The sequence below is a fragment of the Pristiophorus japonicus genome, chromosome 1 (assembly GCF_044704955.1).
Source record: "Pristiophorus japonicus isolate sPriJap1 chromosome 1, sPriJap1.hap1, whole genome shotgun sequence".
Lineage (NCBI taxonomy): Eukaryota > Metazoa > Chordata > Chondrichthyes > Pristiophoridae > Pristiophorus > Pristiophorus japonicus.
The window spans coordinates 223,594,980-223,611,068 of record NC_091977.1 but is presented as its reverse complement, the minus strand read 5'-3'; the positions used below and the strand labels follow the sequence as shown (position 1 = coordinate 223,611,068).

The following is a 16,089-nucleotide window of genomic DNA, read 5'->3' as shown; positions in this document are numbered from 1 at the left end:
TATAAATGCATGTTGTTGGTAACATGAAAATTCAAACACTGGCTCTTCAAACGAGCAGTCTCGTGTTGTACTTTTAAAAGCAGTTGTGTGAAAGATAAAGTCTCCTTTTATTAAAAAAAAAGGTGGTCACTTGTGAATTGAAATTTGGTTGGTTTTAAGCAGGGAAGCCAAAACTAAATGTGTAATTAAAGAAATCCAGCATATGTCTATCACTGGTTGAATAGAACTGATCCACATCAACCTGGCTCTGCTTCTTTGTGCTTTGTGTCACATACATATGTTGTAAAAATAAAGATTTGAATTTATATAGTGCCTTTCATGACCTCCAGATGTCCCAAAGTGCTTTACAGCCAATGAAGTACTTTTGAAGTTATTGTTGTAATGCAAGAGATGTTGTGGCACACTGGACAACATTGATCCATTTTTTATTGATTGTGCATCTGTGAAGCTCTTTGGACATTCCTCTGCGCTCAAGGTGCTATATAAATAAATGAGTTTGTTTATTCTGACCAGTAGTACATTTGTGTCCTTTTGCACTGGTTTCAATCTATAACCGAGTTGCTAATTTGATTGTTTATTCCAGATCCCTTGAATTGAAAGACATTCAAAGTAATGGAGGCCCTGCAATGCGATGGATGCGATTACCGAGCAGAAACTTACGATGATCTTAAAGCTCACATCCAAGATGTTCACACTGTCTTTTTGCCCCACATGGAAGCTGCTGAGGAGGATACAGGTCAACCTCGATCTGTTACACCAACCCAAGATCCTGAAACTGATGTGAGCCTTCCTACTGTGAAGACTGAACTTGGTTCTCTGGTGGAAACAGCAGGTAGGTTTGATTTTCTTTTTAAATTAGAAGCACAAAGACACACCAAACAGTAGCTCTGTTCATTGTAGTATCAGTGGTGCATTGTTCAAGTCACAGCCGTGATGACGCACTCAACAGGTGCCTTGCATTGTTTACATTTAGTGTACTTTAGACTTGCAAAGTTGGCAGACAAAATGGTTGGATTTTGCCAGTTAGTGTTGGGATTTCTCTGTTTCCATTACATTTTTCAGTTTTAAATTTGGATAGTAATCTTTTTGAAGAACCAACTGGAAATCCAGCATGGTTGCCTGGGATTGTCATATCATTTAGAAGGCTTGCTGACTTGAATTTCTTTTCATTAAACTACAGAAAGACCCTAGAGTATGCGATTGGTGTGAACAATATAAGTTTGAGCATTTAAAAAAAAAATTATTATTATTGTATCGACACATCTGCCATGCCCTGCTATGTATCAGACTTATCTGAAACTTCAAGTCCTATAGCAAACTATATTCTATGATGTTGCTTAATAGGCCCTCAGTAACTTTGCCTTGAATGTGATTTGAGGAACTTGACGTTAGATGTGCTCTTTTTATGTGCACACACTCCCAGCTGATACATAAAAGACATGCGTCTTTGGTGTTAGTAAAAGATGTGTTACGTACATCTTTGAAGCTGTAGTAATTCAGTACGCGTAGCTGTGTAGTCATCCCAGATACTTGCTAAAGTGCGCTGCCCAGAATTGGACACCATACTCTAGTTGAGGCTGAAACAGTGTTTTATAAAGCACATTCCTGTTGAGACGTCCTCTAAAACCCAACCCTCTCCAGAGGCACGTCTCGACCAATTGCTAGCACCACACCCACAGAGACCAGGACCACCCCACGTTAAAAGAATTCACGCACAGGCATCTTCCACCCTTAAGTCATTCTCGACTCCGAGGGACCGCCTTAGAAGAAGAAGAAGAGATACTTGCTAGTTGTCTACGTTTAATGAAATGTAATCAAAGCAGGTATTGCAGCAATGGCCTGAACAGTATCTAATTCCAAAATTGTAATTTAAAAGGGAGTATTAAACTCTTTTATTTGGACTGTGGGCTTGGCTCAGAACTTACTGTAATCTATTTACCAGGGTGGCTTGTGTGTACCCGGACAAACAAGATACTGTTTCTCAATATCCTGCCGCCTCCCCTCCCCCCCCCCCCCCACCCTCAACCCCAATTTTTTTGGGGGTTGCACGGTCCCGTTAATGGATTGCGGGCCCATTCAAAATTTAGCGCATGCAGCAAATCTCCCATTTGAAAAGCCATACCGGGTCTGCACACGATCTCCCGACAGCCCCGTGGCTGAGCGGGAACGTTGCTGTCCCTTATATTGCATTCAGAAATAATTTGCTCTTTGCCAAGTGATCTACCTAACTGCACAAGTTGTACTACAGCAGTGTAGTGCTATCATTGAATTCTTGTCTTCAATCAGAATTCATTTTTATAGTTAATTAATTATGGCAAAGAGGCAAAAATGCTGTCACTGAGCCAAGGCTGACAGACAAAACCACCCTGCTTGGCTAACAAGAGATGTGGGAAGACATCGAGGCAGTTTCCTAATGGTGGCCATTTAGACACACCCCCTACTGATAGAAGGAGAATCCAGGCAGAATGTGTCCCTCGGAATTATTTGCCCGCAATTTGTGATCTCTTGTGGCTAATTGCAAAACTAAAGGTTATTACACTTACTTGAAGTGCCTGATGTGGACAACAACTTAAAATACTGGGTGAAAAGTAGAGTTGTGCTGAGTCTACAGCACAGAAACGGGCCATTCGGCCCAACTGGCCCATGCTGGTGTTTAACTTCAGAGCCTCCTCCCACCCCCTTACATCTAACCTTTTTAGCATATAAAATAGTCTTTGGTCCTGACCTTATATTTTTTACAAATGTTCACTATTAGCTGCGCGGAGTGCTCCGGGGACTGTGCAGCTGGCGAGCTGACTTTTTGAAGGGCCCACGCAGCCCGTTAAAGGGCCGCGTGGGCCAAAAATAAATTGGGGGGGGGGATTATTAGTTAGGACATGAGATCTTATTTCAGTAAGACAGATTTTATTTTCCACATTTTTACAATTACAAGATTTGACTAGTTAAAATCACTGGTTGTAGTATTTAAATTGAAGTGATGTGTTATGATCGGGAATGCACTGCCTGAAAGGACGGTGGAAACAAATTCAATAATAACTTTCAAAAGGGAATTGGATAAATACTTGAAAAGCGGGACTAATTGGATAGCTCTTTCACAGAGTCGGCACAGACAGGAAGGGCCGAATGGCCTCCTTTTGTGCTGTATGATTGCTTTGTTTGAAAAGTTGTTGCAAGTAAAGACCTAAAACTTCTCATTTGGCTAAATTCAGACCTGATGACCAGTTGCTGATACCACCATCTTTGTATCGTGATTTAACACAGGATAATAAAACAATGACATGAAAGTAGTATTTATTGGTGATCTCAAGTTTACTATGTAACATAGCGCGAGAGAAATTTGATGACTCATCTTTTTCTTTTTAAAGCACAAAATTCCTTTCAACCTGGTTCCTCCAGTTTCGCCAGTAACAGCCCAGTTCTCTACAGTCATCATGTTAACCAGCATCCAAAACCTGCCAATAAGTTTTTCCAGTGCAAGTACTGTGTCCGGTACTTTCGATCCAGGAATCTTCTCAGTGAACACACCAGAAAGCTCCACGGTCAGGTTGAAGGGTCGTTGTTTGGCGGCGAGACCTCGGATATGGCCCCACCTCCGGCACCTTCCAGTTACCACGTCCTCTTGCATGAAGGGTTTGGCAAAGTCTTCGCCTGTCGCTTTTGCACCTACAAAAGTCCCCGACGGGCGCGGATTATCAAACACCAGAAGCTGTGCCACAGGTCTGCGTCCAAGGTGCAGGAAACGCTGGGCGACGTGCCAGTGGATGCAGTAGAGCGCAGCATCCTGGAAGCACAGGTGAAGCCCTTGACAAAGTCGCGGGGCAGCTTCTGCTGCGAATGGTGTGGGTACCACACCTCCAGGAGAGAACGCTGGTGCGATCATTTAATGAAGAAACATCGGAATCTTTTAGCTCAGGGTCTGGTCAAGATCATTTCGTCCCTGCGGCAGCAGCAGTCTGGCTCAAACGTTAGTCCGTCGAAGCCCCAACAAAAGGAAGTACAGAAGACTTCTCCAAATTCAAATTATCTGCCGATGAAGATGACTAGGAGGGAAATGCCATCACCTCCGTATTCAGCTCTGAAAGGCTCTTTGGGAGGTAATGCATTGAAGCAGGCTCCTGCTGCCGTTTCCCGGTTTGCTCCCATTAAAATCAAGTTTCCTTTTCAAAAGATGAAGCCTAAACCTACTCCTGATCCCGGTGAAGCTGGAATAACTGGGAGATCTTCCTATGGAATGGCTGACCTGAATGTGCCCAATTCTGGTTTGGAAACCAGTAGTTTGTTGAGCGATGACAGAAGTAGTTCTGACGAGGAAGAGCATCAGGACATTGATGAGATGGACTCATTGGCATCCCAAGGTTCAGAAGGATCTGGGAAAAAGTTGTTGACAATTGGGAACACAAAGTTGCTCGAAACCAAGGGAATTCCCTTCCGGAAGTACATGAACAGGTTCCAGTGCCCCTTCTGCTCGTTCCTTACAATGCACCGACGCAGTATCTCACGTCACATTGAGAACATCCATTTGTCAGGCCGGACCATTGTTCACAAGTGTAACCTTTGCCCTTTCACCTGCACCACGGCTCAGAAATTGGTAGCCCACAAGCAGTCCCATTCCTCGGAATGGGACACAGTGAGCTCGCAGAACAGCAGCATTGCTCCCTTGAATGACAGCTTAGTGACTATAGATACGACTCCCAGCCAGGTGGTCAATGGGGAAAAGCCTGCAATAGTAGGGGACTCTAAACAACAATACCCTTACAAATGTACCATGTGCAGCTACTCTACAGTTACCCTAAAGGGGCTCCGTGTACACCAGCAGCATAAACATTCGTTCTGTGACAATGCGTTGCTGGCAGCTAGCGAGGAGGCGAACGATGCGCTACAGGACACTGCGTCGCCATTTGAAGCTCTTCCGTCGCCAGGTATTGTGAAAACTCAGACCTCAATACTCGGATCGACATCCAAGAATTCTTTTTTATTTAAGAAAGGTAAAAGGATGGTGACGGACAGTCCGTTGGACTTGTCTCCGGCAAAGAAACGCACCAGGATAGACGAAATAGCAAACAACTTGCAGAGTAAAATCAGCCAGGCCAACCAGCAAATTAACGAGGTGGAATCGGTGATTGCCGTCGAGGATGCCGAGGAGGAGGAGGAAGAGGAAGACGAGGAGGAGGTGGAGGAGGAGGACGTGGAAGTGGAGTTGGATGTAGACGGTGATCTAGATGAAGAGGAAGGGAAGGTCAATCATCTAATGGAGATGCAGAATTATACTTATGGTGGTCACCAGATGTGGATTGAAGGAACTGATGGAATGCATGAGGAGACAGGTTATGGAACAATGGAGCAAGATTATTCTGTTAGCAACAGTGCAGAGATCGAACTGACACTTTCTGACGATGAGGACTTTTACGGTAGTTCCAATTCAATGGGGCATTGTGACGGCGCATCGCATAAGCAGGGTGGGAATGCGGTTTACAAAAAGGGCAACTTGGAAAATCGGGACACCTTTCAGGAAAACTCTGAAGCGGGTGAAGACTCTGGGAAGACTTACTATTGCAAGCACTGCAACTTCAGCAACAAAGTGGCTCGCAGTGTGAGCACCCATTACCAGCGAATGCATCCTTACATTAAATACAGCTTCAGATACATCGAGGATCCAAGTGATCACAGCGCTGTGTACCGCTGCCTCGAATGTTTTGTAGAATATGCGGAATTCGAAGACTTGCGGCAGCATTACGCTCAGTTCCATCCCGAAGCTCAGAATATCCTAAACTTCCACCAAGCTAACCTGATCTACAGGTGTCGCTTCTGCTCTTACACGAGCCCGAACGTCCGCAGCCTCATGCCTCACTACCAAAGGATGCATCCCACTGTGAAGATCAACAATTCAATGATCTTCTCTAGTTACGTGGTCCAGCAAACCAATGAGATCAGTGCCGAGTCCCAGACTCTGCGGGAAATTCTCAATTCCGGTGTGAAAAATATTGGAACATCCACCCCTCTGTCTCAGCGTGCTGCTCCATCAAGCCCTTCGGATATGAATTCACCCAAGAGCATGAGCCCTCAGCGAGGAGAGGCTTCGATGATCAGTGCTGTGGTGTACAGTTGCGATGTTTGTTCATTTTCAAGTCCGAACATGCATTCAGTCCTGGTCCATTATCAGAGAAAGCACCCTGAGGAAAAGGCATCCTATTTTAGAATTCAGAAGACAATGCGTGTGGTTTCTGTCCAGAATCCTGCAATTCTTGCTCATAATGTTGCTGAGATGAGTTCAGTGTCATCAACTAACGACCCTCCAATCACCCCTCAGCCAGTTGAATTTGAGCAGTTGTATTATTGCAAGCACTGTGTTTATAGTAACCGTTCGGTTGTTGGTGTGCTTGTCCATTATCAGAAAAGACATCCAGAAGTTAAGGTAACGGCGAAATACATTAAACAGGCACCTCCAACTCCAGCTCTGAAGAAGACGATGGAAGAGCTGCAGATTACACCAGCAAGACCACTAATAACAAAGCAAATGAGCCAGATTAACAAGAACGTTTTCGATATTGGAGACCTAGGACCTCAGCAAAGATTGGCCGACAAGGGAGAGGGAGAAATGATGTTCTTTTGCCAGCATTGTAACTATGGGAATCGAACGGTTAAGGGGGTGGTTATTCACTACCGGAAGAAGCATCGCGACATCAAAGCGACAGCTGAGTTGGTCCGACAGCACACGGCAGCCGTGAGAAGTCAACGCGAGAGGGCAACAAACAACCAGGGTGCTGTTAGTGCCCCAATGGCCAATACGCAACCGGAGACTGATGGCGAGCAGTTACGATTCTTCAAGTGTCGACATTGCTCCTATACGGCGCATTACCTGTACGCTGTGAGAAAACACCTGAGGAAACAGCACCCGAGCGTGAAAGCGACAGTCACAACTATTTTACGGTGGGCCTTTCAAGATGGAGTGGTGACCGCTGGGTATCACTGTGAATGGTGTATATACTCGCATCAGGAGCCCAGTGGGTTATTAATACACTACCAAAAGAGGCACCCAGAACATCCTGTAGATTACACCTACATCTCCAGTAAGCTGTGGGCAGGTCCTGATCCTTCAGCAAACCCGTCACAAATAGCACTCATTGACCTCAAGCACTACAAATGCCGAGATTGCGAGTTTGAAGCTGCCTCGATCTGGGATATTACAAACCACTATCAAGCCTTGCATCCGTGGGCTGTGAGCGGCGATGAGTCTGTGCTGCTCGACATCATCTTGGGAAAAGACGCGTCGGAGCAAAACAACCCAACCGCTCACGATTACACCGCTCTGGATTCTTTGAGCATTCCAGAATCCAATCCGGTCGAGGATGAGATGCCCCCGACAATCTCGTTTCCTTCTCCGGTCAAAGCTTCTCCCCCCGCCCCCACCAATTCTTTAGCCAGTGGGTCCCCGTACCAGTGTAAGATTTGCAAATCCGAGTACAACAATTTACACGGCCTCTTAACCCACTACGGGAAAAAGCACCCGGGCATCAAAGTAAAGGCGGCTGAGTTTGCCCTGGAAAAAGATGAAAAGCCTAGCACTCTGTATAAGTGTAGACATTGCCCTTATGTTAATACGCGTATCCACGGTGTCCTAACACACTACCAGAAACGACACCCTTCTATAAAAGTCACCGCCGATGACTTCATGAACGAGGCTGAGAAACTCCCAGATGGGCAGACCAACGATCTGGAAGAGATGACTAAAGTCCCAAAACAAGGGTTTGGTGCCTACAGGTGCAAGTTGTGTCCATATGCGCATGGCTCCTTGGAGAAGCTAAAGGTCCACTATGAAAAGTACCATAGGCAGCCAGCTATCGATATGTTCACTGAATCCGTGACAGAGACGGTGGAACCCGAGGAACCAAATACCTCTGTAGAATATGAAGTTAATGTCAAAACAGTCACCGAAATGAAACCAAGTGACCCTCCTCCAGCGCCTTCTCCCTTTGTAAGTGGCAGTTCCGACCTCAGTACCTTATTTAAATGTCAACTGTGCAAATACTTCTGCTCCTCCAGAAAGGGCATAGCGAGACACTACCGTAATAAGCACAACAATGTCCGAGCCCAACCAGAGGGCAGGAACAATATCTTCAGATGTGCCTTGTGTGCGTACACTCACCCGCTCCGCAAAGGACTGGCTGCCCACTACCAAAAACGTCACGATATTGATTCGTACTACACGCATTGTTTGGCCGCCTCCAAAACAATGGTCAGTAAGAAACCCGAGAAACTCATCCTTCCCGTCGAGTCCAAACCAGAATCTCCACCCCTGAGCGAGGAGCTCAGGAGGGCGGTAGAGAAGAAAAAATGTTCGCTGTGCTCATTCCAAACCTACACAAAAAAGGGTCTTGTGTCCCATTACATGAAGCGGCACCCTGGGGTCTACCCCAGAAAACAGTACGTGAGCAAGTATAATGGCTACTTCACCGTTGTGTACTCTGACGACAAGGAAGAACCCAATGTAACTGATGAGGCCAGTGGTTTTGAAACGACTGCTGTGATTGAAGGGAAAGAGAGTAGATGGCTGCCCTTCAAATGTGTGAAGTGCTTCAAGCTCTCGTTCAACACGGCAGAGCTCCTTTGCATGCATTATACGGACCATCACAGTCGGGACCTGAAGCTAGACTTCACATTGCTGCCCGGCAGCACCCGCTCTCACAGTCCCACCTACGAGTGCAACCACTGCTCCAACAAGATTCTCAGCACGATGGAACTGAGTGTTCATCTCACCCAGCACAATGAGCGTTTCAGTAGACGGGCAAAGCTGCATCGCAAAAAGGTGGTGCTTGAGGAGGACCAGCCTGAAGCGGAGACCCAGACTGAAACGGAGACCCAGACTGAAATGGAGACCCAGACTGAAACGGAGACCCAGACTGAAACGGGGGCCGCGAATCTTAAAGAGGAGGCGAATCTGAAAGAGGAAGTGACACTTAAAGAAGAGGAGAAACTGAATGAGGAGGAGAAACTAAAAGAGGAGAATCCGGAGTCCACAGAAGTAGAGGGCAGCAATAAAAACCAGGTATGTTGGACACAAAACTGTTGCATGCTATACTTGTACAATACTGCACACCATGACACTAGTGGTACCTTTCATATGAATGGTTCCAGAAGATAACGGGTTTGGGATTTTTTAATGCATAGATTTGTATTAGAAAATCAAGACAGCAACATAAATGGTCTTTGCAACTTGCAAGCAACCAAAATATTATTAAGAAATGGGGCCACGTTAGAAAGGGAAATGTATTCTATCGAGCTATGGCAGTTCAACCTGTAATAGGGATAGGACTGAGAGATCTCTGATGTGCATTTAATGTATGCTGGTCCTAGAATTTACCAGCGTCAAGATTACCTGTGTGGATTACATTGTAATCCTGTGTGCATGTTGGATATCAATGATGGAGTTTACTGTCCTCTCCACTAATGGCCACTGTTGATATAAAATCACTGCAGATAAATGAGCATGTTTCACACCTACCCTGTACACAGTCAAGCTTTTTTTCCCAAGGCTATTTCGCTAACTTGTAAATCACTAAATCTTCACTCTTGCAGTTCTGCTATCTGCACCACAGGCCTCTTCCCAATTCTTGTTTTAAAAGAGTGTCTCCTTCCTGCTCTTCTCCCCCCACACCCCGACATTTCTTTTGTACAATCGCATTCTTGAACTTTCCGTTTTCTCTCTGCCTAGAATGGTGAGAGACTGGGAAATGTTTGCATTCAGAGGGCCCTGGGTGGCCTTGTATATGAATCACAGAATGTTAACCTGCAGGTACAGCAAGCAATTAGGAAAACAACTATGTTAGCTTTTGTAACAAAGGGATTAGAGTATAAGAGCAAAGAAGTCTTACTACAATTATACAGGGCATTTATGAGGCCACACCTGGAGTACCGTGTACAGTTCTGATCTCCTTTCCGAAGGAAAGACATACTTGCCTTCGAGGGAGTGCAGCAAAGGTTCACGAGATTGGTTCCTGGGATGAGGGGATTGCTCTGTGCAGAGAGATTGTGTAAACTAGGCCAATATTCCTTGGGGCCCGAACTTGGTGAAAGCTAAGGCCCGCCCAAAGGATCGCCGAGAGACCTGGCGGTACTTTGCCAGGAAGATTCCTCTAAAAGATATACCAGTGTGTGGGAAGTGTATCCGCCTCCAGCTCCTGACGGTCCGCGTTGCGGAATTGGAGCTGAGGGTGGATTCACCCTGGAGCATCCACGATGGTGAGAATGACGTGAGTGGCACGTGTAGCGAGTTGGTCTTACCGCAGATGAAAGGTCCACAGCCAGGTATGGAATGGAAGACCAGCAGGAAGAGCAGTGCAAGGAAGGTAGTGCAGGGGTCCCCTGCAAAACAGATACACCGCTTTGAGTACTGTTGAGAGGGATGACTCATCAGGGGAGGACAGCAGCAGCCAAGTTCATGGCACCATGGCTGGCTCTGCTGCACAGGAGGGCAGGAAAAAGAGTGGGAGAGCAATAGTGATCGGGGATTCAATTGTAAGGGGAATAGATAGGCGTTTCTGTGGCCGCAACCGAGACTCCAGGATGGTATGTTGCCTCCCTGGTGCAAGGGTCAAGGTTGTCTCGGAGCGGGTGCAGGACATTCTGCAAAGGGAGGGTGAACAGCCAGTTGTCGTAGTGCACATTGGTACCAACGATATAGGTAAAAAAGGGATGAGGTCCTACGAGACGAATTTAAGGAGCTAGGAGCTAAATTAAAACGTTGGACCTCAAAAGTAGTAATCTCTGGATTGCTACCAGTGCCACGTGCTAGTCAGAGTAGGAATCGCAGGATAGCTCAGATGAATATGAATATGAGCAGTGGTGCAGTAGGGAGGGATTCAAATTCCTGGGGCATTGGGACCGGTTCTGGGGGAGGTGGGACCAGTACAAACTGGACGGTCTGCACCTGGGCAGGACCGGAACCAATATCCTAGGGGGAGTGTTTGCTAGTGCTGTTGGGGAGGAGTTAAACTAATATGGCGGGGGGATGGGAACCAACGCAGGGAGACAGAGGGAAACAAAATGGAGGCAAAAGCAAAAGACAGAAAGGAGATGAGTAAAAGTGGAGGGCAGAGAAACCCAAGGCAAAAAACAAAAAGGGCCACTGTACAGCAAAATTCTAAAGGGTCAAAGTGTAATAGAAAAGCAAGCATGAAAGCTAGGTGCCTCAATGCAAGGAGTGTTCGGAACCCAGGAGAGGGCTCTGAGCTAGTTAGAGTGGGCGAAGGCTCAGATGAACAAGACCCCAAGAAAGAATGCGAAAGGCAGGAGGCAACAGAGCAGAGTAGCACTGGGATCAGTGTAATCCACAAGGTGATAGGAAGGGACAATATGTATGAATATAAAGGGGCTGCAGGAAGGGTCAAAACTAAAAATCATGGTTTAAAAACTAGGATTAAAACACTTTACCTAAATGCATGCAGCATTCGAAATAAAGTTAATGAGTTGACGGCACAAATCATTACACATGGGTATGATTTGGTGGCCATTACAGAAACGTGGTTGCAGAGTGGCCAAGACTGGGAATTAAACATACAGGGGTATCTGACAATTCAGAAAGATAGACAAGAAGGGAAAGGTGGTAGGGTAGCTCTGTTAATAAAGGATGATATCAGGGCAGTTGTGAGAGACGATATTGGCTCTAATGAACAAAATGTTGAATCATTGTGGGTGGAGATTAGAGATAGTAAGGGGAAAAAGTCACTGGTGGGCGTAGTTTATAGGCCCCCAAATAATAACTTCACGGTGGGGCGGGCAATAATCAAGGCATGTGAAAAAGGAACGGCAGTAATCATGGGGGATTTTAACCTACATATCGATTGGTCAAATCAAATCGCACTGGGTAGCCTTGAGGAGGAATTCATAGAATGCATACAGGATTGTTTCTTAGAACAGTATGTTACAGAACCTACAAGGGAGCAAGCTATCTTAGATCTGGTCCTGTGTAATGAGACAGGAATAATAAACGATCTCCTAGTAAAAGATCCTCTCGGAATGAGTGATCACAGTATGGTTGAATTTGTAATGCAAATTGAGGGTGAGGAAGTAGTGTCTCAGACGAGCGTACTATGCTTAAACAAAGGGGTCTACAGTGGGATGAGGGCAGAGTTGGCTAAAGTAGACTGGAAACACAGACTAAACAGTGGCACAATTGAGGAACAGTGGAGGACTTTTAAGGAGCTCTTTCATAGTGCTCAACAAAAATATATTCCAGTGAAAAAGAAGGGCAGTAAAAGAAGGGATAACCAGCCGTGGATAACCAAGGAAATAAAGGAGAGTATCAAATTAAAAACCAATGCGTATAAGGTGGCCAAGGTTAGTGGGAAACTAGAAGATTGGGAAAATTTTAAACGACAGCAAAGAATGACTAAGAAAGCAATAAAGAAAGGAAAGCTAGATTACGAAAGTAAACTTGCGCAAAACATAAAAACAGATAGTAAAAGCTTTTACCGATATATAAAACAGAAAAGAGTGACTAAAGTAAATGTTGGTCCCTTAGAAGATGAGAAGGGAGATTTAATAATGGGAAATGTGGAAATGGCTGAGACCTTAAACAATTATTTTGCTTTGGTCTTCACAGTGGAAGACACAAAAACCATGCCAAAAATTGCTGGTCACGGGAATGTGGGAAGGGAGGACCTTAAGATAATTACTATCACTAGGGGGGTAGTGCTGGACAGACTAATGGGACTCAAGGTAGACAAGTCCCCTGGTCCTGATGAAATGCATCCCAGGGTATTAAAAGAGATGGCGGAAGATATAGCAGATGCATTCGTTATAATCTACCAAAATTCTCTGGACTCTGGGGAGGTACCAGCGGATTGGAAAGCAGCTCTCCAATTAAAAAAGGGGGCAGACAAAAGGCAGGTAATTATAGGCCGGTTAGTTTAACATCTGTAGTGGGGAAAATGCTTGAAGCTATCATTAAGGAAGAAATAGCGGGACATCTAGATAGGAATAGTGCAATCAAGCAGACGCAACATGAATTCATGAATGGGAAATCATGTTTAACTAATTTACTGGAATTCTTTGAGGATATAACGAGCATGGTGGCTAGATGTGTACATATGGATGTGGTGTATTTAGATTTCCAAAAGGCATTCGATAAGGTGCCACACAAAAGGTTACTGCAGAACATAAAGTTACGTGGAGTCAGAGGAAATGTATTAGCATGGATCGCGAATTGGCTGGCTAACAGAAAGCAGAGAGTTGGGATAAATGGGTCCTTTTCGGGTTGGAAATCGGTGGTTAGTGGTGTGCCACAGGGATCGGTGCTGGGACCACAACTGTTTACAATGTACATAGATGGCCTGGAAGAGGGGACAGAGTGTAGTGTAACAAAATTTGCAGATGACCTGAGGGTCCTTGTGCATGAAACTCTTTTGGAGCATGAATCCCAAAAAGTTAGTTTGCAGGTGCAGCAGGTAATCAGGAAGGCGAATGGAATGTTGGCCTTCATTGCGAGAGGGATGGAGTACAAAAGCAGGGAGGTCCTGCTGCAACTGTACAGGATATTGGTGAGGCCGCACCTGGAGTACTGCGTGCAGTTTTGGTCACCTTACTTAAGGAAGGATATACTAGCTTTGGAGGGGGTACAGAGACGATTCACTAGGCTGATTCTGGAGCTGAGGGGGTTACCTTATGATGATAGATTGAGTAGACTGCGTCTTTACTCGTTGGAGTTCAGAAGGATGAGGGGTGATCTTATAGAAACATTTGAAATAATGAAAGGAATAGACAAGATAGAGGCGGAGAGGTTGTTTCGACTGGTCGGGGAGACTAGAACTAGGGGGCACAGCCTCAAAATACGGAGGAGCCAATTTAAAACTGAGTTGAGAAGGAATTTCTTCTCCCAGAGGGTTGTGAATCTGTGGAATTCTCTGCCCAAGGAAGCAGTTGAGGCTAGCTCATTGAATGTATTCTGATCAGAGATAGATCGATTTTTAACCAATAAGGGAATTAAGGGTTATGGGGAGCGGGCGGGTAAGTGGAGCTGAGTCCACGGCCAGATCAGCCATGATCTTATTGAATGGCGGAGCAGGCTCGAGGGGCTAGATGGCCTACTCCTGTTCCAAGTTCTTATATTCTTATGTTCTTATGTACTGCCCAGCGGCAAAAAAACGACTTACGCCGTAAATCTGGGTGGCAGCGGGCGAGAGCTCCCAATTTTGGCAGCAAATGCGATCCTTGGCAAAGTGCCGCCGAGGATTGAGTCAGGGTCGGGGGCGGGGGGGGGGGGGAGAAACAGTTAAAAATAAAAATTTACACAAAAAAACACCACTGGCACACCTTCAGGGGACCATATCCACATAAATCGCTGAAAGAAAACTAAAAGAAGTTCACTATCCTTTTTTTGAAGGTCTTCTTGCTTACCGTTGGAGTTAGACCTGCCTTCACACAGCAGTCCTTTCCCTTGCTGCTGCCGGCTCCCACCCACACCAAAATGTCAGCTCGGCGGGCAGGAGGTCACTTCTGCACCTTGCGCGCTAGCAGCCTTCAGCGGGCGGTTCCCAGCGGTCCCCCCCCCCCCTCCCGCCGGCGTGAGGCTTAGAGGAAACTCACCAAGGGGAGACTGCCCAAAACACTCGGCGGCAGTGGGCAGTAAGGCCACCAAGTTCGGGCCCTTAGAGTTTAAAAGAATGAGAGGTGATCTAAATGAAACCTAAAATTCTTAAGGGGCTTGACCGGGTTAATGCTGGGAAAATGTTTCACCTGGCTGGGGAATCTAGAACACAGGGTCACAGAATAAGGGGTTGGCCATTTAGGACTGAGATGAAGTAAGATTTCTTCACTCAAAGGGTTGTGAATTTTTGGAATTCTCTGCCCCAGTGAGCTGTGGCTGCTCCGTTGTTGAGCATGTTCAGCCAAAGGTCAATACATTTTTGGGAACAAAGGAAATTAAGGGATATAGGGGTAGTGTGAGAAGCTGGTGTTGAGGCTGAAGATCAGCCATTGCTCAAAGGGACAAATGGCCTACTCCAGCTCCTATTTCTTGTGTCTCATCCAAAACATGGCACCTCCGACAGTGTAACACTCCCTCAGTACTGTACTGTAGATTTTTGTGCTCAAGTCTTTGGCATGGGACTTAAAGCCACAATGTTTTGATTCAGAGGCGAGAGTGCTACCCACTGAGACACGACTGATGCTATAGTCTGCAGCATTTGTGCCTTGTCTTCAAATTTGTGTTTGGCAAGGGTATTGAGGGTTACGGCACCAAGGCGAGTGGATGGAGTTGAGATACAGATCAGCCATGATCCAATTGAATTGCGGATCAGGCTTAAGGGGCTGAATGACCTCCTCCTGATCCTTAATTCTTTCCATTTCCATCAGCTGTCATCTCACATTTGTCTTTCAGACTCTTTCCCCTTTTCACTTTCCCCCTCAGGCTTTCGACTGCACCTTCCAATCCAAGTGAATGCCACATGTTTGTGTCAGTCGTGACTTCCTAACTGCTCACCACGATTCCTGTAAATCACCTGGCTTCAATCTCCTGTGGAAAAAAATACACTTTTTTTCCCTCACCTATTTATTAATTCATGTGTTGGTTCTATCACTTTCTGCCTATGATCGACCTTCCAGCACTTTTAAAACATTTTATCCAGCAAAATTAGATCCAAGAGCTATTATGTTTTCCTTTGCCAAAATCATCAACAGGATTAGCTTTGTTTCTCTATTAAGTTAACTATTACAAAGCGCTTTCTTACCCTGAATGACCTTGAGTCTGCCTATTCATATTCCCTGATCATCCAGACAACCGCTTAGAATTTGGAAGCAAGGAGAAAGTTCTAACTCCTGCTCTGTGTTTGTCTCCTCGCTGCTGGTCTCTTCTGACCACAATTTTATATCTACCACCTACAGAGCACCTCGCAACCCTCTCTAAACCAGCCATGTCTCGCTTGGCACAATAAATCTGCGAACTGGACTGATCCTCAAGAATCCTTTGCTGTTTCCCTGAGTCCAGTTGCTGCTTTCACTCTTCTGGCACTCCTGATACTCTAGCTGGCATGACAGGAGTCTTGCATCGCTCTTCGCCATCCCCCCATCCCCTTCAGTCAGATCTGAAACTACATT

The 16,089-nt window shown here is 45.8% G+C and overlaps 1 protein-coding gene across 12 annotated transcripts in view; it reads left to right on the top strand.

The window, feature by feature from the left end:
• znf462 (zinc finger protein 462) overlaps positions 1 to 16,089 on the top strand; it is a 100,438-nt gene that overhangs the window by 41,303 nt on the left and 43,046 nt on the right. For all 12 annotated transcript variants that reach the window (XM_070886852.1, XM_070886843.1, XM_070886835.1 and 9 more), the window contains 2 exons: positions 584 to 832; positions 3,366 to 9,043. In XM_070886852.1, coding sequence (XP_070742953.1) covers positions 613 to 832; positions 3,366 to 9,043 — 5,898 coding nt within the window. In that variant the 5' untranslated portion in view covers positions 584 to 612. The remainder of the gene's footprint in view (positions 1 to 583; positions 833 to 3,365; positions 9,044 to 16,089) is intronic.